Source organism: Misgurnus anguillicaudatus, chromosome 16 (genome assembly GCF_027580225.2).
Source record: "Misgurnus anguillicaudatus chromosome 16, ASM2758022v2, whole genome shotgun sequence".
Classification (NCBI taxonomy): Eukaryota; Metazoa; Chordata; class Actinopteri; order Cypriniformes; family Cobitidae; genus Misgurnus; species Misgurnus anguillicaudatus.
Genome location: NC_073352.2, coordinates 16,185,750 through 16,208,166, shown reverse-complemented (window position 1 = coordinate 16,208,166; position 22,417 = coordinate 16,185,750). Strand labels below are relative to the sequence as shown.

General features: G+C 40.2%; 1 protein-coding gene across 10 annotated transcripts in view; it reads right to left on the bottom strand.

The window, feature by feature from the left end:
- The window catches only part of tenm2a (teneurin transmembrane protein 2a), a 361,970-nt gene that overhangs the window by 54,366 nt on the left and 285,187 nt on the right, over positions 1 to 22,417 (bottom strand). For all 10 annotated transcript variants that reach the window (XM_055177252.2, XM_055177251.2, XM_055177253.2 and 7 more), the window contains one exon: positions 17,043 to 17,281. In XM_055177252.2, the coding sequence (XP_055033227.2) occupies positions 17,043 to 17,281 (239 nt within the window). The remainder of the gene's footprint in view (positions 1 to 17,042; positions 17,282 to 22,417) is intronic.

The window sequence follows — 22,417 nt, the reverse complement described above, 5'->3', positions numbered from 1 at the left end:
TACTATGCATATGTCTGCATATGCGCAGAATAGGCAATTCCTGGACATAGGTGCCTGCTAACAGCATTAAACACACACACACACGCACGCGCGCACACACAAAATTCTTCTGACAAATATTTACTGAAGGGCTCAGGTTTGAGAGGAAATCTGTATGATTAAAAATGTATAAACCAGTGCATAATTGGTACGTGTTGATGTATAATTTACCTGCACAAACTGATGGAAGATGTCTCCTGCTTGTGAACACATTTAAAGCTTAAGTGTGTAATATTTTCGCTGATATAATACTTTCTTATAACTGTGTTTGCTATGCAGAAAGAACTATAAATATGCCAATCGTATAGCTTCAAATTACCAGTAAGTGGAAACACTGTAGCATTTTTAAAACAACTGCTTGAATACACCCGACAAGCTCGAAATTTACACGAAACAAATGTAAGTTTATGATGGGGATACTGTGGGGATATCTGTTCTTCAATCCAATAGCAGATGATGGGGAATTGCTCATAAACTATTCAAGTTCCATTTGGTGATGCTAGTAAAATTACAGAAATTACAGATGGAGAAATTAAACACTCGACCTTTAACGTTTCTTTAGTATCTTAATCAGTATTTGTGTAGTCAACTGCTACAACAGTGCACATACTAATGGCGAACCATTTTTTGTGGTCCATGAAGAACCCCACACTGTAAAAAATACTTTGCTGCCTTAAAATTTGTTGTTAAATCAACTCAGATTTACAAGTCATGTCAACAGAGATGAGTTGTCACAACTTATAAAATATAGTTGAGAAAAGTCAACTTAATTTTATAAGTTATAACAACTCACCTGTAGTTATAACAACTAATCTCTAGTCAAGATAAATAATAGTAAGTTGAAATGACTTTGAAAAAATTTTAAGGCAGCAAAGTATTTTTGTGCAGTGTTGGGGTAACGCATTACTAGTAACGTGCATTACGTAATAGTATTAAGTTTCTGAAGTAGCGAGTAAAGTAACGCATTACTTTTTACACATTAATATTTGAGTTACTTTTTCAAAAAAGTAATGCAAGTTACTTTTTAAGTTTAATTAATTCGATAAGAAAAAAATGATGTACTGAATTAAACTAAATGTAGTCACATTATGCACTCTATTCGTACACGCCTGTGTGGGAACAGTTTGAGTCAGAAACTGAGATGGCAGGCCAGAGCTCGACATTTTTGTCATGAAATATGCAATTTCTGAATGCAGAACTTTTCAGTCAAGAAAAAGTAACGCAAAAGTAACTAAAACGTAAGCATTACTTTCCATGATTAGTAACTAGTAACGCTATTAGTTACTTTTTTTAGGAGTAACTTAATATTGTAATGCATTACTTTTAAAAGTAACTTTCCCCAACACTGATTATGTATGAGATAAACAGATGTGTTTCTTTGTACGTGTGTGCATGATTGTCTGTACCATGTCATACAGTGACAGATGTTGTGGGTGGAATGTTCCAGAATTTAAAATGCTGTTTGGGATGACATGCCAACAGTCCGGCTACAAGGTTACCTTGGACAGCGAGAAGAAAGCGACAGACAGGCCGGGCGAAAGTTAGGAACAGAGAATATGCACTGGGGAGCAATGAAAAGACAGGAAGGCAGTGAAGCTAGGCGTGTGCATCTGTAAGCGAGTTAAAAAGGACATGTGAAGACGATCCCTTGAAATTGAGGTTTAAGGTTGTCCTCAAGGTAAAGGTACGTGAGCGAGTCCTGGAGGAAGCTCCTGGCAATATTTGTCTGTTTATTTGTGTGCAGAGCAAGAGACGGCGAAAGAAAGAGAGAGAGAGAATGAGAGGCAGTATGTGCATATTGAAGTAGGGTTGGCAGAACGACCCTCTATGATTCAGCTGCACCTGTCATCACCGATTAGACCTCTGTGACCACACACATACACACAGTTATAAGCAGGTGGCAGGTTTCTCTCTGCTACAACAGACCCATATGCCTGTGTACTATACTGGTGTCGGCTTAGCTGTTTGTGGGCCGAGCGGAAAGTTAGTCATATGTGAGCAGCCACCCAGGTCCAACCTCATTCCAAGATATAGCTATAAATAACACGACCACATCAGATATACCTTTACCTGCAATCTTGTATTCATAGGAGGTGTATTCAATAAGAAATCCCAGTGATACTGGGTGCTGATCTGAGATTAGTTGACATTTAAAAAATTGGCCATTTTATTCCCTGCCTCTGTGACATTGTTGCATGTTCTGCTAATTGAATCTACTTCAAAATCCATTTCGCTGAATAGATTTTAACAAAATAGTAAACGTCTTATTGACTGAAAGCATAATTAAATTAGCAAAAATGTTTTTTTAAGTAAACAAACAAGGAGTGCAGGCATGTGAATGATGGACTCTCGGATACATCAGAGTTATGCGTGCACACCCTCTCATGTAAAACAATCACGACTCTACACAACAAAAGCACTATTGCTAAATATGAAGTCAACATGAAGAAAGAGATGTCTTAAAATCTGCTCATCATAAAGAAAACATGCACTTCTTTCCCAACAGATGTCTGGGCGTACATTTCACTGTAGGCATGCAAATATATGTCATAAAGAATCATCCTCTGTGTCTACATTCCTCTATTTTTACATTTTCCCTATCCAACTTTTTCCAGCAACCATTACATAAACATAAGTGTTCACAACATTAAGCTGAATGCATTTAAAAAAAACTACATCTATAATTAGTTGCATTGCGTTTAATGTCTTTTACATACACAACTGTCTATAAAATGAAACGCTGTGACTAAACCTCCTATTGGGAAGATCAAGGATCATTCTCAAAGATCAAATAATGAGCTACGTGCATTGTAAATGATTTTTATTTATTGTAAAGTTTTTGATTAAGGTCTATGTTAGGGTTAGTTTTCAGTAATAGAATTGTATGGTTAATCCTGATTTCGGTAGCTAGTTAATCACATGTCACCATGTAATGCTGTCGCTGAATTTGTCGGTGTGTGACACCCGTCTCTTTAAATTTGTTAGATCGCATTCCTAATTCTGCTTGTCCTTGTTAAAGGCTATTTATAGTCGTGCGTAGGTCCTACGGCGTAAGTTCCGCGTCGGTTTTCATTTATACTTTTGCGTCGTCGTTCGCGTCGACGTGCAAACATCCCCGCAGACCGCTGGTAGGCAGTAACCACGCGTGTAACCACAGTAGCAGCAGAAGTCGTCACAGAAGAAGAAGCTAAGCAAGTTAACCCACAAACGAAGAAGAAACAGCAACTTGTTGTGTATAATTTGAGAAGACCAGCAATGATGAAAGTAAATAAACAGCGACTTTTGATGCAGTTTGAGTTAAATCACTCCTCAACTTGGCTCATCTTTGTTTTCACCCTCACAAACGGAAATACCTATGACGCAGTTTTTTTTACCTGACGGGAGGGGTTCTGGTGGACCAATCACAGCGCTTGCGGTCCGCATATCTGACGCGCTGTTAAAAATTTTGTGAGGTGCGCGTCAGGCTACGCAGAGCTACGCACAGGCTACGAATAGCCACGGCGTAGGATCTACGCACGACTATAAATCGCCCTTTACTATAACACCTATAAACAACAAATAAGTAACTGTCCTCTTAGTAAATGATGAAAAACGGATGACCACTGCTTCACTCTCATTGGTAGTCGCTTTTGAAAGTCACTCTTCATTTGCACAACAAAGTTTAACTCTTTCCCCGCCACCATTTTTTAAAAAAGTTGACAGCCAGCGCTTTTATGATTTTCACAGAAGTTTAATGCATTCTAGAAAGTATTCTTATTTAAGTCTTTTCCCGCCATTAGAGAAACGCTTTCCTGCCAATGAAGAGTTTTTCTGGCAATCCGTATTTCCACTAGTATCCTCCAGGTGGCGCTCTTACCCAACTTATAAAACCAGGAAGCATTCCCTTAGGGCAAACAGTTTAAACTCCGTGTATGCACTGGCTGGCAACTTTTAAAAAGAACGTTGGTGGGGAAAGAGTTAAATATATAAACATACAATATATCAAATGAAAAAACAGACCCTCTGTTATTAAATCAAAATGTTTTATCTTCATTTGTTCCCTTTTATCACCCCTCAAACACGGGTAGGTTCAAAAATACCAAATGTTAAACAAAAAAACTGAGATAATTGTATTTTTGTAAAGGACTTTTATTATTATAGATCAGATTAAGAATGAAGATCAAAACAAACTCCATATAAGCTATAGCGTTTTATATGTTGGGTAAGAACGCAACCTAGTACATAATAGCGGAAATAAGAATTGCCATAAAAACTCGTCCTTGGCAGGCAAGCGGGGAAAGAGGTAACTGTTCTCAACTTTGTCACATAGCTGGACACGCTCACTTCCTCTCAATGGTCACAGTCGCTCTTGTTGCCTAAAACACCAAGCTTTCATTGAAATAAACAAGATTGCAATGCTCCACCGTTGCTATGGCCGCTGGCGGTGTGCATGCAGCACAACCTTTATTTCTTTGCTCCTTTGGCAGGTAGGCTACTTTTCTTGAGATTTCGGTTTGCTGCATTTTGTGAAAGTTTCCTTATGCAAAGATTTGTCAGATCAGCAAACAACGAATATGGGAAAAATGTTTCTTGACTCACTTGGCAATTTCATTTTCAACAGAGAGCTTTAGCTCTCAAAAACACTTCAGGCAGTGTGCATGTGTGTGTGTACAGTACGTGTGTATCATTGAACTAAGAGACACACTCTTGGGTCACCTCTCCAATACGCTACAACACACGGCAGAAACCAGGACATTCACAGTCTCTCCATCCACACACACCTACTCACACAACACATCACACAATTACACATCCATAATTAGAACGCAAAAGAGACCTCGTATTACTTAAAAGGTAATTTTCCCTTACCTTATTTTTCCGGTCTCCCTTGGCCTCCATAATAAACGCATATTAACTGTTCTAATTTACTACTAAATTAACAAGACTGACCTCAATTAGGATACTAATTGTAAGCGGAGACTATCCTGAATGCTATTTGTAATTGGTTTACGAATCTTGCTGCACACAAAAAAAAAGAAAACTTACTAGCCACTTCCCACATCTGAAGCACTTAAACTTTACATCTTTCCTTTTTTCTCCTAACTAATCCTGACAGAAGGAAATCTAAAATCAATGTTTGTATTATTTTAAAGTTGTATCCCCAAGTTTAAGCTTTCTTGCATATTTACACCCTCTCTATAAACCTTATAATTAAACAGGTGGTTTGTTGTCTTGCACTTGTAAATGACCTGTTTTAATGTTCAACCTTAACATACTGAAAGGCTTACATTTGCTACAGAGGACTCTTGGCACCTGACCATACTTTTGACACCCAGGCTGCTCGAAAAGTTAATTTAGGCATCTTATTATGCTGCCTTTTAAGATATAGCAAAATGAATCCCTTTGAACAGAAGGCAATCCCAAAATGCAATGCAACAAGCTAATAATGTACATACAACATAGTAAGTGAACAATAGAAAAGTTATCAAATAATTGAGTAAAAAAAGTTTTTTCAACCCAGCATTGGGGCAAAAAAAGACAGGCTGTTGTGTTAAATTAACAAAAATATTTATATTTGACCCAACAATAAGTTAAAGAGCACTTATTTAATTGCTAAAAACAACGTTATTTTGTGTATTTGGTATAATACACTACAGTATGTTCATGTGGTTTATGATTAAAAACACATAATTTTTTCTACCCAGTCTCAAAAGGTTTCGTGATATAGTCACGTATTTTTATTATTCTTTTTTTGTGCTATTATCACGCATTTTCGCGTTTTTTTGTGATCGTATAACGAATTCCTGTTTCGTGTGATTATCACGTATTGGTCACTCAACTGCTTTCTCCTATTTCTAAATCATTGCCGCCTCGGTTTAGGGCTAGATTTGGTGCTTGCATTAGAATGTCACATTATGTATTGGTTTATACTATTTTTTCAGATTAATTTTTTTTATATGTCGCCTGCCGTTAGGGTTAGATTTGTGTTTGGTTAGGGATGTCATTTTATGTAAATCTAACCCTAAACCGAAGCGACAATGGTAAGAAAATAGGACAAAAAAGTTGAGTAACCAATACGTGATAATCACACGAAAACAGGAATTCGTTATACGATCACGAAAAAAACGCGAAAATTTGTGATTCTTCTTTTCTTCTTTAAGCCTTTACATTCCCTTCGAAACATAGGCCATTGATGAATCGCCTCCATCCCCGCCTGTCTTGGGCCATCAAAATTCGTGATGATAGCACGAAAAAAGAATAAAAAAATATGTTACTATATAGCGAAATTTCGTGAGACTGGGCTGTATTTTTCACATATCGTAAATTTTTGTAGCTCCAGATTTCACTTTCTTCCTGAAATCCACAGATTTGAAAAGCTCCGTGTCCCTGATTGGCCAGCTAATCTGTACGTTGTGATTGGCCTCAATACCTCTGACGTCACCTGGAAACATGACGGTCTTTACCATGTTTAAAAGAGTCGTGCACAATGCAATGCTAACAGGATTTAACTTACAGGCTGTGAGTCCGAAGCGGGAGGATTTACGACAATGCTGGTCTTGTCTACATCACCAAGTCCAGGAAGTAAACTGATGCCTACAATCCGTGTGTTTGTTGTAGTCCAAGAAAAGAGATTTAAGATGATAACTCGCATCATTTACTTTGGGGTTTCTACCTTTTGCATATCATTAACATGAACTAATACACACCTACACAGCAAAGGAAATGTAAAATCGTGAATCGGACAATTAGTGCTCTTTAAACAACCCATCATATGTTAAATTACAACCCAAGGGGTTGGATTTCTCCCTTTTTGACTCAACGCTGGGTTAAAAATGTATCAGTCAAAAGTCATAATGAAATTGAAGTTTTTATACTATGCGCTTTGCATGTGGACCTTGTTTTTATATTACGCATTGTTGCTGTTTATTTATAGTAGAGCAATTCAAATCTCTTTATTCTTATTTAAATGCTATCATAAAAGGCAGCTGCCTATCCAGACGACAAGTAACTCATATGTTTACATACATCACACTCTTGTACAGTATTTCAAATAAGCAATGGAAACAATCTATTATTCTCATGTTGTTATGATATATATGCATGGCCAGTGACAGAAAAACATAGATGACATTGATGTCATTTTAACAATAGCAGCTCAGTTTGGTGAGATCAGATGGGTGTTTAAATATGAAATGGCGTGTTTGTGTGTTTATAAAGTTGGACATGTGAAAGAGTGAAACTGAAGGGTAAAGCCACAGCAAACGAGAAGCCTGGTCAAAGGCCTTTGAAGTTAAGCTACAAAGCACGGGAAGATCCCCATGGACACTGCATACATGTGTGTGTGTGTGTGTCATTAGATTCTTGCTCTCTGTCCCCTGGGTGAGGGGCAAGTTCAAATACACAGTTAATGAGTGAAGAAGCCATCAGTAGCATCCTAATCCATCAGAGAAACACTACACTCACACACACAGTTCCTCCAGGGGCCCGACCCAACTAAATGATGCAACCCAATCCTCACTGTCTGTACTACAAAGGTTAGAATCACAGACTCTTCTTCACTCATCATTTTGATCTGAACACATTTTCATAAAATCATATAAAAAATAATTGGAGGTGAAAAGTATCTACCTCTTATTATAATAATGTCACTAAGCAAAATGTCTTAATGGTACTAAAGTAGGCCCCATTTCCAGCAAAAAATTTCCTATTGATTTTGAAATATAGTATGACTGATATGTTTTTGACAGGTTTCATTAGATTCAGCACTTTGTTAAACACGCCGGCAAAACTATGAGCCATTATGAGAAGCAAAAAAACACGGCCCTCAATAAAGCTCAAGTGTGGGAATGGGACGAGGAATGGCTTTTGCGAACTTGCTTATCAAGACAAACCGAGAAAATCTTATGGTTGTACACAGCGAGTGCAAGTGTGTCTTGTGCCTAGAGGCTCATCCATTCACATTAGCGACAGGAAATGAGAGGCAGCTGAAATCATGAGCTAGATCAATGACACACAGAGATAGACACACCCGGCCCGTCTCTCTTTCTTCATTATGGACGCCTCGCTCATTCTCTTCATCTCTGTTCCTCCGTCTCTCTCGATTTCTGCTGTCTGTTTGTCTGAAACATTCTGATGCATCTCAGGTCTGTCTCTACAACTCACTACTACAGCCCATGTACCATTTATTTATATATCTACACTTCATATGATTCATAATTTATATCCCACTTTTCTCTTTAGAGATTAGCTGATGTCAGTGATTACGTGTGTGGTTTTAAGTGTACGCCAGTAGTGCATCACAGCCATAAAATATTTAGCTTTGTGTGCCTTTGTTTTTCCCTTTCTTTCCAGTTTATAGAAGCTCACACCGTGTCTGGCTTACAGGCTCGCCCACATGTGGCATCATTGATAGCAGATATCAATGAATGTGACCGACTCAAGTCGCTGATTATTAACAGTTTCCTGTTGACGTGCTGAAATCACTGTGGGTCATCGCTGATGACTTTGCTTTACCTTGATCTGTTGGAAGTCACCAATCAGTCGATGGAGGTTTGAAAGAGATCAAAGTGTTTGTTTGTCTATTCTTCAGAAAAAGACCTGGCGTGCCTTATCTTTGTTTGACGGAAACAGTCGCTGGGAACGACATGAAAAGAAAGGAGAGGCAGCTGTTGGAAGTACACCTATGGACAGCACAGGGTCAACCACAGCAATGGGAGACGTCTACTGACAGACCAGAGCCCGCTGCACACATTAGCACCGCAGCGACCATCGTGCCAGAAATGAAACGCATCAATCAAAACTGACAAGGACAAAGATGAACAAAGGAGAAGATAAGCCACCTTGCGCTCACAGTGCACGGAGACTAAAGCGCCCTCCCCACTTCTCCTCTCACTTGTGCTCCTGTATCCTTGGTGTGACTTTTCTTGACCTCCCACAATCTGCCAAGAGTCGCCAGCTTCCAGACTACATCTCCTGCTGCTCCCAAATAAAGAATAGCGTACGTGCCATATGCTTTCTGTTCTATATGTAACATATGTTGGCGCTGTGTCAAAGTTTATCACCCTCTTTTCCTTATTGTCTCCCATGTCCCACATGACTACTATAAGATGACATGCCAGGGTCACCCTAGAGTCACAATGGCAATGTAGAATAAACATACAATACATACTACAGTATACACTCTTATATGCACATACTGTAGAGAATATATCTACAATCTTTCCTGTTGTTTGTAATCTAATGCACTAATGTATCTGGTTTTATTGAGCATTAAATGTCATGCTCCCAAAAATAATTGGGCCTTGGCAAAACATCTGCTGTAATCTCATGAAAAATGTAAAAGAATGTATTTAGTAGGAATACATTTCTATATCTGAATGGCCATCAATGGAGAAACATGCTTTCTGAGTCCAGACGGTGTACTTTAGCTATGCTATAGTCCAGTGATGGTAGTGCATCAATGTGGGTAATAAAAGAATCATTTATTTCTGCCATGTCACTTAAGTAAAATGCTTTCTGCATACCATATTTATTTTGTCCAATAAAAACTCTCGCAGGAAGTTGATACTAACTGTACGTTCCACCGCTGCTGGTGAGAGTGTCAAAAATGCTGCCCTGCCAACGACGCTATAGAAAAAGTGTAGTGGACAATCTGATGCACAAATTCATCATCTACACTCCTCTCAAGCTGAGGTTTCCGCCTTCCGATTGGTTGTTGCCAAACTTTTCCGTCTTCCGATTGGTTGCCGCCGAACAGCGTCATAACTCTTTACCATAAAGTTAAGCTGATTTAAACTCTCCTCAACGCTCAGACCATCCATGACGTGCCGCTGCTCGCCGGAGATCGCCACCAGCTCTCATTGAAAATGACGCTCTCGCCAGTGGCAGTGTTAACGCACAGTTAAACTGTGTTAGACTAGCAGCAACTAGCAGTAGCAGAGCGACGCGGATTTGTCTATTTCAAGGAAAGCTAGGAAATTTCCAGTGACACGAGCGACAGTGACCGTTGGGGACAGCGTGGGGCCAAGCGTGCCGCACAAACCAAAACGTCTCGATAGCCCCCCAGTGACTGGTCCAGGCATAGGTCATAAACCCAGCCTCCCCCATGTTATTCAATGGGAATTGAGGCCAACTAAACAATTTATTTTCACTTCACTTATCTTTTTTCCGAAGCTGGTTTCTGTCATATACTGTAGTTTTTATCACGCTTACGTAAACACAAGTGTTTGTTTTTAATATAAGTTTGTTTTTAGTTAGTTATTAAATGCTATAAAAACAGTGGTGTCACGTCATGATTGACAGCTGTGATATGCGCATTTTGCGAGGGCGGGGCCTTAATTTAGCGGCTTTACTTCCTGCTCACTACTGGGCAGGACTGGTCTCGAAAACGCTACTACGCAGACTCAAGACCCAAGATGTGAGCGCCGTATCGGGACACTGGCGGCTTCACTCTTCACCAATTGAAGAGAGTGAATGGGCGTCGTCCATGTTTTTACAGTCTGTGGGTGGGGTCGTGTCCAGTCGTCAACAAAGTTAAGAAAAATTTTACTCTTTGCAAATGATAAGCGACTTTTCAGGAGCAAAGTAGTGAAGTTTACATCAACCGTCTTTCATCGAGTGCGTTTACATGCACAGAATACGTGGATAATTATGAAAAATCTGCGTATTATAGAAACCTGTTTTCACGCGTTTACATGCAAATCAATAAACCGCCTATGCAGACAGCTGCGTTTACATGGGACTTAAGCTGCATTCAGACTAGCAGCGACTAGCAGTAGCAGAGCCAGCAAACTCATCGATTTAAATGGGTTGATTTAAAACTTCCGGTGACACGAGCGACAGTGACTGTTGCCGACTGGATGGGGCGTGTCCAGTAGTGCGATAAAGTTGAGAATGAGAATGAAGCAGTGGAGTTCACATCATCCGTCTCTTGTCAGTTACTGAAGTGGACGTTACTCATTTGTTTACGACAACCAGATATAGAAACGCCTCTTTTGAAAGATACGAGCGACAAAGTCGCTTATAATGTGAATGTACCTTTAGAGATTTGTCAGGTTTCCCGCAGGCAGTGACGTCACCACCTATAGTACATAATACTCCTTCAAAAAGCATATGGCATATCGGTCTTAAGCTATACTGTTGTATCTTCTCGTGTCTGCTGAACATGTAACATGAGCTTCTATTTTAGTAGTTTTTCTGCCAAATGCTTTACTTGAGCATAGATGTTTATGCGTTACTTTGTGCTTACATCTGCGTGCGACATTTATCTTTCACACACGGAGACATGCGCACATAAACAAAACTGTGAGAAAGCCGGTAAAGGTGTGTACATGGAACGCAAAATACTACCTCCGCCAATCGTTTTTTGCTTACGGCATTTATGGGCTTTCCCCAATAAAAGAAAAGTGTTTTCTGCGCTTACATAAGTTATTAGTTTATTAAGCATAATTGCCGTAAGACTGTATAAACGCACTCAATTACTGAAGTGGACGGTACTCTTTGCTTATGAAAACCAGAAACGACCTCATTGAAAGAGATGACTGTAAACACAACGTCTAAGTCGCTTATAATGTGAATGTAGCTTAAGGCTACAGGCGTCTTTTGAGTGGCTATGAGGTGATGTTTGTTGATACTCTCTGAATCCACAGACTGGCCCAACACTGCGGTATGCGGTTAGAGTAAGCGGCTGTGATTACTCAATAAAGCTTCAGACAGCAGTGTTTTATGGATGGAGGTGCATGCATCATCTGGCGTGAAGGTCAACGGCCCAGAGTGCCGATGAGAATGTGAGTCATTGGTGGGCAATGGAGGGAAGTGATGATGCTGCTAAAAATACAGTGAGGGGTAACAAAGAGAGGGCAAATTTGTCTTCTGTCTAGTTCTATGACACTCACCACACAGCCTGTCTCTACTGATGTATGAGCTACCTCGATATCCATGCAAACATAGAGGTGACACAGAACTCACATGCACACCACACTAATCACCATACACACACATACTGCCCCATCTCAAGGACACATCAGGTGTGTGTTTGGAAAATGTACTGCAGTGTTTTATTATGGTGCAAGTTATGCATGCACTTGCTGAAGATCATTCAAGACCATTAATTCATTCTCTAAAACCAAAGGGCAAAGATTTGTTAATGAAACGGACACTTTGTTCCTAAAGGAACATGTCCTACCTTGCAAACTCAAAGTGGCCATTATCCTAGTATGATGTGTTCCTGCATCAACATATTGTTTTAAAGATTTCTGCAAACAAACAGTCCCAATCTCAGCCATAAAATAGGAGCGTGATGCACTCTAGATTTCAAACCTTTGTACGTGCCTTATTCTAGTCAGTGTGTATTGTATATATATATATATATAACAGCTGTATGAAAATGCTCTGTAAGTGATTGATATTTAGGATTTCCTTTTGCTGATCTCATGTTGGCTTTCTTGCCGGGCTCTGATCCATCCAGACCACAGCCTGTGGAATCGGCATGTAGCCTGATAGTGTCTAAACCTTGTTATCCCAGTTACACATTCCATCTGCCCATGTCCTCTTTTCCTCCATCCCTCTCTTTGATCACTCTGCGCCAATGAATTAAGCAGTCTTTAGTGTAAAAAAGACCACGAGGGAGCTGCTGAGCGTTTGTCTTCTTCACAACATATGATGACAGACCTGTTTCTCTTTTGCATCAGGACCGCTCACCTGTATCCTAGCAACCTCATCCCTGCTGTGGCAGCCTCACAACACAGTGACGATGAGAGTGATATCATGCGTTCTCTTCTCTTCTCTTCTCTTCTCTTCTCTTCTCTTCTCTTCTCTTCTCTTCTCTTCTCTTCTCTTCTCTTCTCTTCTCTTCTCTTCTCTTCTCTTCTCTTCTCTTCTCTTCTCTACACAACTGGGTCTATGTGTGTGCATGTGTGTGTCAGCGCACGCCACAGGGAGCTAAATGTGTTAGTATGAGCATGTACGTATCTTCCTCTGCTGCTGAATGTGGGCTTTCAGGGGCTATGGTGCAGTTCTGGGACAGTTATTCATCCCCGTAGAGAATGTGGCAAAAAGGAGTCGTTCAGTAAAAGAGGAGGGAATAAAAATAACACCTCTATCCACACGATCCCTCTTTTTCCCCTCCATTCCCAGGGAGACTGGGCATCCCTCAGTGGACCGGCAGCCACGTCTGTGTTCAGGAAACTGCTGCAGTGGCACATTTATCTGTTTTTTTTTTGTGGAAACACTAACGCACCCGCACAAATACGAATGCACATAAACACTCGCTCAGAGAGCTTAACCAGGGCCAGTTTCCAGCAGTTAAGACCTCTATCCGCTGAATACTGCTGACGGTACGGCTAGAAATACCTTTCGGAAAATAAATACACATTTACTGAAAGAATCCTCTCTGAATGGAATGGTTTGAGTGAATCATACACAAAATAAAAGTTCTCTCTCCATCCTTTAAGCACTATTGAGCCGTATTATGGGTCCAATAACTGTATATCTTTGTACTTTTAACCAGATAAAGCAATGTCCCTTAAAGACAATTTAGGTCACCTGGCAACCATACTGTATCAGACATTTCAGGCCGTCTCATAACTGTAAGACATTTTTAAAGCACTGATATGGGGCAGTGCAATGCAAAAAAAAATTACTTTAACGCCAGTATAGTTCCTGCAGATACAGTTAGTCATGGACTTGGCTCACAAGAAACATATTGATAAGAATGCACTGTAAAATAAGTAAACGTAAAGTAACTATAACCTCCATAGTATGTACTATGACATCACATTCAAATGAGGGTTCAGCTCCAGAGTTTCAGAAAGCACAAAAGAGCATGAACCACTGAAGGACATGTTAAAGGCAGACGGCTAGCTGAATACGCACACAGCGATGCACGCGGGAACAAGTCCACTTGCGCTGAATCCTGAACTTGCTGACTGCCCCATCTGTTGAGCAAAGTCCCCAGAGACACAAAGGGCAGGGTTAGTTCATGTGACACATCTGCCCCTTCCGTGGGACTTTTAAATAGAGACACAGAGGGGGCCGAGGCATCCTGCCAGGGCAAAACTCACCAGCCCAGGTGTGCTCTTAATAGAAGCCAGTGAATGCCAAAATCTTTTAACGTGCCTGCCTTTGTCTGCCTACTGTACGGCATGTACCTTTATGTCTCTATCTTTCCTCACTCGTTTTTCTCCCCTCTCGCTTATTTTCAATGAGAGCGTACTTTTGTCTCATTTCGCTTTCTTGCTTTTCACACTCTAAGTATTAAACTCATCCAGTGTGAAGGACTCATTTGATTTCTCCATTGGGGGTCCTTACGATGTACCGGGAGGTGCAAAGAGAAGGCCACCGCTTCTCCATTACCAAATAACTGACGTACGTGCGCACTCGCAAAGAGGGGTGAGAGCCTTTATTGAAAATAATAATAACACCCTTAACGGTGCCCTTCATGGACGCAGCGTGGGGTTAAGGACTCACGGGCAGTGCTTTGCATTTAAAGTGTTCTCCATAATTAGACATATGCTTTGTCTTTAGTTTGACATGGATATTTAAGGGTTATATTCAAACAGACTGAAATAATAGATCACTGTGATCTGAAGTTATGCGAAGAGTTATTAAAAAACCTTGACTTTAAAAAAATTCTTTTGACACCATCAATAGTACGTTTTTTGTATCATTTGTTAAAGGTCACGTTTTTCATGTGATTTCGAAGCTTTGATTGTGTTTACGGTGTGGAATATAACATGTGTTTCGTGTGTAAAAAAATGCAGTATTTTTAACACAATTTACTTTTATTTATACCGATGTTTTCACTGTCCTTAGCTTAGCTGGCGACTGGGATATTCCTGTAGGCGGAGGTTAGTCAAAAACATTTATATTTATGTCATACATCAGGGAAGTAGAGGGCTGTAGTCCAAACCGGCTGTTCTCTGTAGTACTTGAAAAGCGAATTACACACCAACTAAAGTTTTAAAAATGGGATCACGAAAAACGGCAGCTTTAATTTTCAGGGAAAATTCAGTTTCACTGTTCACTATAAAAAGGTACAAATGTTGTTACTGGGATGGCACCTTTAAAAAGGTCATAATATGTCAATTTTTGTATATACACTCACCTAAAGGATTATTAGGAACATCATACTAATAATGTGTTTGACCCCCTTTCGCCTTCAGAACTGCCTCAATTCTACGTGGCATTGATTCAACAAGGTGCTGAAAGCATTCATTAGAAATGTTGGCCCATATTGATAGGATAGCATCTTGCAGTTGATGGAGAGTTGGGCCCGTTCCACCACATCCCAAAGATGCTCTATTGGGTTGAGATCTGGTGATTGTGGGGGTCATTATAGTGTAGTGAACTCATTGTCATGTTCCAAAAAACCAATTTGAAATGATTCGAGCTTTGTGACATGGTGCATTATCCTGCTGGAAGTAGCCATCAGAAGATGGGTACCTGGTGGTCATAAAGGGACGGACATGGTCAGAAACAATGCTCCGGTAGGCCGTGGCATTTAAACGATGCACAATTGGCACTAAGGGGCCTAAAGTGTGCTAAGAAAACATCCCCCACACCATTACACCACCACCATCAGCCTGCACAGTGGTAACAAGGCATGATGGATCCATGATCTCATTCTGTTTACACAAAATTTTGACTCTACATCTGAATGTCTCAACAGACATTGAGACTCATCAGACCAGGCAACATTTTGGTGAGCTCGTGCAAATTGTAACCTCTTTTTCCTATTTGTAGTGGAGATGAGTAATACCCGGTGGGGTCTTCTGCTGTTGTAGCCCATCCGCCTCAAGGTTGTGTGTGTTGTGGCTTCACCAATGCTTTGCTGCATACCTCGGTTGTAACGCTCAAAATAGCTTAAATCACCTTTCTTTCCCATTGGATTTCAGGAGATTGTCTTTGGCAGGACCACACCCCTAAATGCATTGAAGCAACTGCCATGTAATTGGTTGATTAGATAATTGCATTAATGAGAAATTGAACAGGTGTTCCTAATAATCCTTTAGGTGAGTGTATATGTACCTTTGATGTACCAGTGTGTACCTCTACAGTACCAATATCCACCCTTTATGTACAAATGCCTACTTTTTGACAAGGTACTGCCCCAGTGACAACTTGTGTACCTTCTTGCACCATTTTTCTGAGAGTGTAGAAAAACTTTTTTGGTGAAACGTAAAAGTCACAAAATTCATTAATTTAATCAATCATTAAAAGAGCCTCTATTTCAGTTTTTACTGAGAATCAAAAGCGTGGCCATGAAATTCTCTGTGCTGGTGCTGTTATATTTGACTTTTTGTTAAAAACCACAGGATGAAATCATTAAAATGCCTTAAAACCACTTAATAGCACTTTTCTGATTTACTTCGAGAGCCCTATTGATACATATCCAACAAAAACATCCGTTGCAGGTTAAAGCGGGTTAGAATACAAGGCAAGCTGTCTTGTTGCATTAATAATTCAGATAATCGTAACAACATAATCAGCGAGTGCTATTCACAGATCAGCTGAAATCAGTCAGGTAACATTTCCTAACATTTTTCCTCAGGCATATTCAATAATGAGCAGCATCTGGATGAAGCGCACACACACGCGTGCACACACGCACACGCACACACACACACACGGTTTAATGATGAATAACCTACTTAATCTCTATACAGCATTAAATGATTTGCTCATTTCTATGCCAAAATTAGTGTTTGCACACACAAGCAGACACCATATTGCATGAACTACTTCTCATAAACGATTAAAAAAATCTTTAGATAATGAAATTGATTCCCTAACATTACAGCATTTGATGCAAGATGCTACACCGTCACAGGGACGGTACCTTTTAAAAATGCACCATTTACATACAGATGTACCTTTGAGGTACCAATATGCACTCTTTAGGTACAAAAATGTACTTTTTGAAATGGTACCATTCCAGTGACGGCTTTAGCATCTTTTTTCTGAGCATGTACAGTCAACACTCACTTCACACAAAAGCTACAAAAGCAAAAAAGTAGACATTTTACCGATGAAGTAGGACAGCAGAATGGCCAACAGGGTTGCGGCGGCGATTGCAGACAGGGCGGCACATTTCCAGCTGCAGTACTTTGAGGGTTTCTTCAGCTTGAAGGCACTTCTGGAGAAGGTGTTTCTGGGTAAGAGCCGTGGCGGGGGTGAATATACTGTGCCGGAGGTCAAGGGGTATCCCGGTGATGAGCTGCTAAAGAGGGGTGTGGTCCCTGATGATGTCTTAAACAGGAAATGCCTGCGAAACAGAAAAAGGAAGTGCTTTAAAACATGCCTAATTTTAAAATCTCCTCACATGTCTCCTACCTGTGCCCATGTGCGTGAGTGTCACGGGTGCTTGTTTGGGGTGAAGGACAGCGTGTACAGCGCCTCAATGTGGTGCAGTGGACATATGGCACGCGGACACACGGCGCCGCAGGCCCATAGCGGCCCACCGAGGGACACTTACACAACAAAGTCACTCAATAATTCAAGAGCCTCAGGTACAACACGCACCATACACTTCACTGAGACCATACGCAGCGCCTCAGTAATCTGGCGTGGGGTCATTTCCGTCGAGCAGACGAGGGCTGATGAAAAGAAAAATACAGACAGGAGGATATTGCTCTGTACTTCAGAGTGAGATTAATCATTACAGGCTCATAAACGGACTCTAGGCGCAGACAAACAGGACGTGATTTGTTAATATCCAGCCTCGCCACTGAGACTACAGAGAGACAGAAAATACGCACTGATAATCGCTCAGCGTTAAGCCTCCGAAAACATTTTTAATGTGGTCCATAGACCACAGAGCCATGTAACAACAGCCTGGCAGGATTCCAATTTAATGTTTTTCACTCTAGTGTGCAATTCTGAAAGAAATAGATCTCCGAGAAATGCTTTATGCTTGTCATTTTCAACAATCACTGTTACAGCTCAATAGCATTAAATGTAAAGTGCAGAATTTCAGCACCACTGGTGAGACAACAGAATTGTCAAACAGTGTTTGGACAAAGAGGTCAGCTACATCTGATCGAGTCGAAACATGACATGTTGAGAGATAAATAAACAAGAGCCACAGTGTTGACACACTTTGGAGGTATTCAACATAATAAAAACTTAGTTGTCAGAGCATTGAACTGGGATAGAAAGTATTTTAAAAGCATAGTTCACTCAGAATAGCCCAAACCTGTGTGAACAAAAAATGTTTTCCAAAATGAGTTTTTCAATTTGCTCTTACAATGAAAGCATGCAGTGACCTTGGACAAAACAAAGATCAAAGCACTTCATACAATAGATTTGTGTGAGGAACAGACCGAAATGTAAGTTTTTGTCCTTTGGCACAACTCTCAAATGTCATTTGAGTTTCAACTTTTGGGTTAGACAGAACTAACAGAAGTTTTAAACAACAAGCATTGACAATAATGACAGATGCTTTTTTAAAGAAGTAATCTTAAAAAATCTTTTAAGACATAAGGATTAGTCAATTTTCTTAAAAAAAATCCAGATAATTTACTCACCACCATGTCATCCAAAATATTGATGTCTTTCTTTGTTCAGTCAAGAAGAAATTATGTTTTTTGAGGAAAACATTCCAGGATTTTTCTCCAGTTTGATATTGCAGTTTCAACTGAGTTTCAAAGGACTCTAAACGATCTCAAACGAGGCATAAGGGTCTTATCTAGTGAAACAATTGACATTTTTGATAAGAAAAATAAAAAATATGCACTTTTAAACCACAACTTCTCGTATATCCTGTGATACGGCAGCGCAAACTCACGTCATCACGTCAAGAGGTCACGGAGGACGTATGCGAAATTACGCCCCAGTGTGGAGAAACAGGACCGTTCCGACGTTGTTGTATGTGGAATGATACTAATTAATGTCTTTGTGTCAGTTTATTGTTTAAAATTGTCCGCAAATGTGCATTTCATATATGTAACACGTGACCTTTCCACGACATTACGCAATTGCGAGAGGTCGCGCTGGCGCGTCACATGACTGGAGATATACGAGAAGTTGTGGTTTAAAAGTGCATATTTTTTATTTTTCTTGTCAAAAATGACAATCGTTTCACTAGATAAGACCCTTATGCCTCGTATGGGAATTGTTTAGAGTTCTTTGAAACTGCAACTGTTAAAACTGTTAAAACTGTTAAGTGTTGGGGTCCATTAAAGTAAATAAAAATGAGAAAACACCTGAAATGTTTACCTCAAAAAACACAATTTCTTCTCAACTGAACAAAGAAAGACATCAACATTTTGGATGACATGGTGGTGAGTAAATTATCTGGATTTTTTAAAGAAAATTTACTAATCCTTAAAAATTTGCAAACCACCCTTAAAGTAAAAAAAAAAACAATTTCACCATTTATACTCTCATGTTGTTACAAACCTGTATATATTTCTTTGTTCTGTTTAACACAAAGAAGATATTTTGAGGAATATTTGTAAACAAACTGATCAGAGACCCTATTGACTTCTATAGTATTCTTTTTTCCTACTATGGGAATATATGGGGCCTCTGATCGATTCCAACTAAATATCTTCCTTTGTGATGGCATAATGTTAAATTTTTGGGTGAACTATGAAGACTTGCATGCTTTAATACTTTATATTTGCTTCTACTGTACTACTAAAATCGCTTGTTAAAAGACATACATGCAATACTCATCTTAACCTACTGTATGTAGGCCGCCATTTGGTTCTGCGTGTAGTGCATTCTTGGTCAAAGACGTGTGTCATATTATTCCAGTTTACTAAAGTAAATACTATGGCATCTACTTTAATTTTTCACGTGAGAATGTTCTACACTCCCCACTTCTTACCACTCAGATCATCTTTATTTTGATCATCTTTTTTTTGTATGTTTTCTGTATTGAACCACATTTATATTACTCTCTGGTTGATATTGAGGGTCTAGAAGAGGTTTATGTTCTTGTATTTTTAATACCATGCAGATGTCATGATAACTCTACTGTTTCACATCATGTTACAATCTACTGACTGAAGACTTGTCTACCTCTCTGTAGCGTCATGTGTTGTGATGTAAACAAAATGGCTGATTCCAAGTGAAATGTATTTTTTAAAGTTTATTAAATCTATGACATTTGTTATGTTTTTTATTGTAATATTCATATAGTTCCAGTGATAATGTGTTTATAGTCAGGGTACCTTTTAAGAAACAATGTCATTCTGCATTACTCACATTTATGCATTCAAGCAACATTTAGTTCATTCAAGCTATACATACTGTTATTATCAGCACAGTGTGTGTGATCGTGGAAATCCTCCCCTTAACCTTTGTCAACCAACTGAGCATTGGGAACACACTCTGGTGTTACACTAACAAGTATGCGTCAGTCTCTCCTCTGTGCCGCCCTCTCATTAGCAGTGTTACTTGCTAGCATAGCCTTAGTGGTGCAATAGATTATTGATGAAACTTGTACAATTTAGCATTGTACTTAAATAATTTAGCAGTTAATTACTGCTCTGAGGGCCGAGCTGGTGTATCCTGCTCCGCAAATGAAAGCTTTCGCCTCACACGGGACCGGGTTGCGCCAGAAGCACGGATGCAGTTCAAAAAGAGATGTAGTGTAAAATGGATTAGCTGCGGTCATGTTGGCATTGCGATTAGTCTGGGGTCACAGGGTTTGCCGTGTTTTATCAGCTCTTGTTCTCTATTAAGACTGATGCAGGCTGGGTTGAGAGGCTGAGAGCTTTTTTGCGGTCAGGAATCCGTCTGAGAGATTTGTCTTCGGACCGGACCCCAAACCCTGCCCCTCCCGGATATATCCGTTCCTCATACCTCTAACCTACGAGGGAAATGACCACGGGCTGCTCACTCCTGTGATCTTTAATAGCCTTTTTCCACAAGATGCCTTCCAATATCTCTGGACACGTTCCAGCGGTGGATTTCATTTCCAGGGTTGATTTTTTGTTCTGATGTGCCCCGGTCCTTCCATTACCCCCCATCTCTTATCTGTCTATACCCACACAATCCTGTATCTTTTCACAATAGTGCCTCGATAGACAGAAAGAACCCTGACAAAAATAAGGCCCAGGAGACCTTCAGGGGTCAGCAGCTAACTAGCCCATCTACAAAAGGTCCTCCGCAGTGATGTCATCGAAAAGCCATTTTTTGTTCTTTAAAGACGTCTCTGATTTTAGGAGAAAATCACATTACCGACATTACAATAAACATTATAAATAACAATTCCTGTTTGCTGTCCTCCCTTAAGTTAAAATGAGATCTCTATTGTGTACCCCAGAATCTGAAAGTGTGCTCACACACAGGCAAGCAAAGTCGAGTGTGTGACTGGCGATCTTTTGGGAAAATGAAATCCATAAACAGTACAAAGTGAAAAAAGATTTGTCTTTCAAAGGTTTGTCCTTCACACCAGCCACCAAGGGAGAGACACAGAGGGTAAGAGGAGGTTGATAAACGTAATGCATGGTAATAAATGGTAATAATGCAGCGCTATAATAAATGGAGGCCACACTGAGGATTCCACGTCAAGACTTTACATAACAAAGCTGTTTTTTCCCCTGCTGAGGGTGACATCTCCTCTGCCTTAGGCCTTACTTACATACACACGTGCACATGCTTACACACGCTTACACACAGTTGTGCACAAACACACACGGCACGAATAATTGTGTGCATGAACCGTGACGCTCGGTCAACGGTGGAAAAGCGAACTCTCACATTCCCTCATACTTACACTTTCTCGCTCTCGCTCCATCTCCGCCCTTCTCATTTCTCCAATTGATGGTGTGATGCCACACAGACAGCACACCCACATCGTGCCTCTATCTGAACTCTCGTTGCCATTCTCCACGTCTACCTGACAGGTGCAACGTGAACGCTCCGTATAGGGAAGTTAGCAGGTTACAGGTAGGCAGTAATCAGGCCTGCAATGAGCGGCAGAGTGACAGAAAGGAAGCAATAGTGCATGACTAAAAATACAGCTATGCTTCCTGTGCGCCGCCTCCATGTCATTCTGCCACCGTCTGAAGTCGGGCGACTCGCAAGGTCAAGTCAGTCACTTAAATGCCAAATCATTTTTACCCACGCAGAAGGTTGCAGCCACTAATTTGCCAGCTGACAGGGGCGGTGGAGGGAAATTAATTAAGGTCATTTTGGAAGAGCGTGTGTCTAACTCATAGCTATTTGGCTGAATCTCTATTGAAAGCTCATTTCATCTCGGGACGGTGAGGGGAAGCTGAACGTATATGGAGTGGCTTAATTGTGAAATGAAATTAAAATGCTTGATTTACACGCCGTGCTTAATTGACAGTGATTTATGTCGAGCATTGTTTGGGAGGGAAGCTGAGGGAAAAGTGGAAGCCAACTGGGAGGTTGAGAGACCCTGAAAAAGTAAGGGAGAGATAGA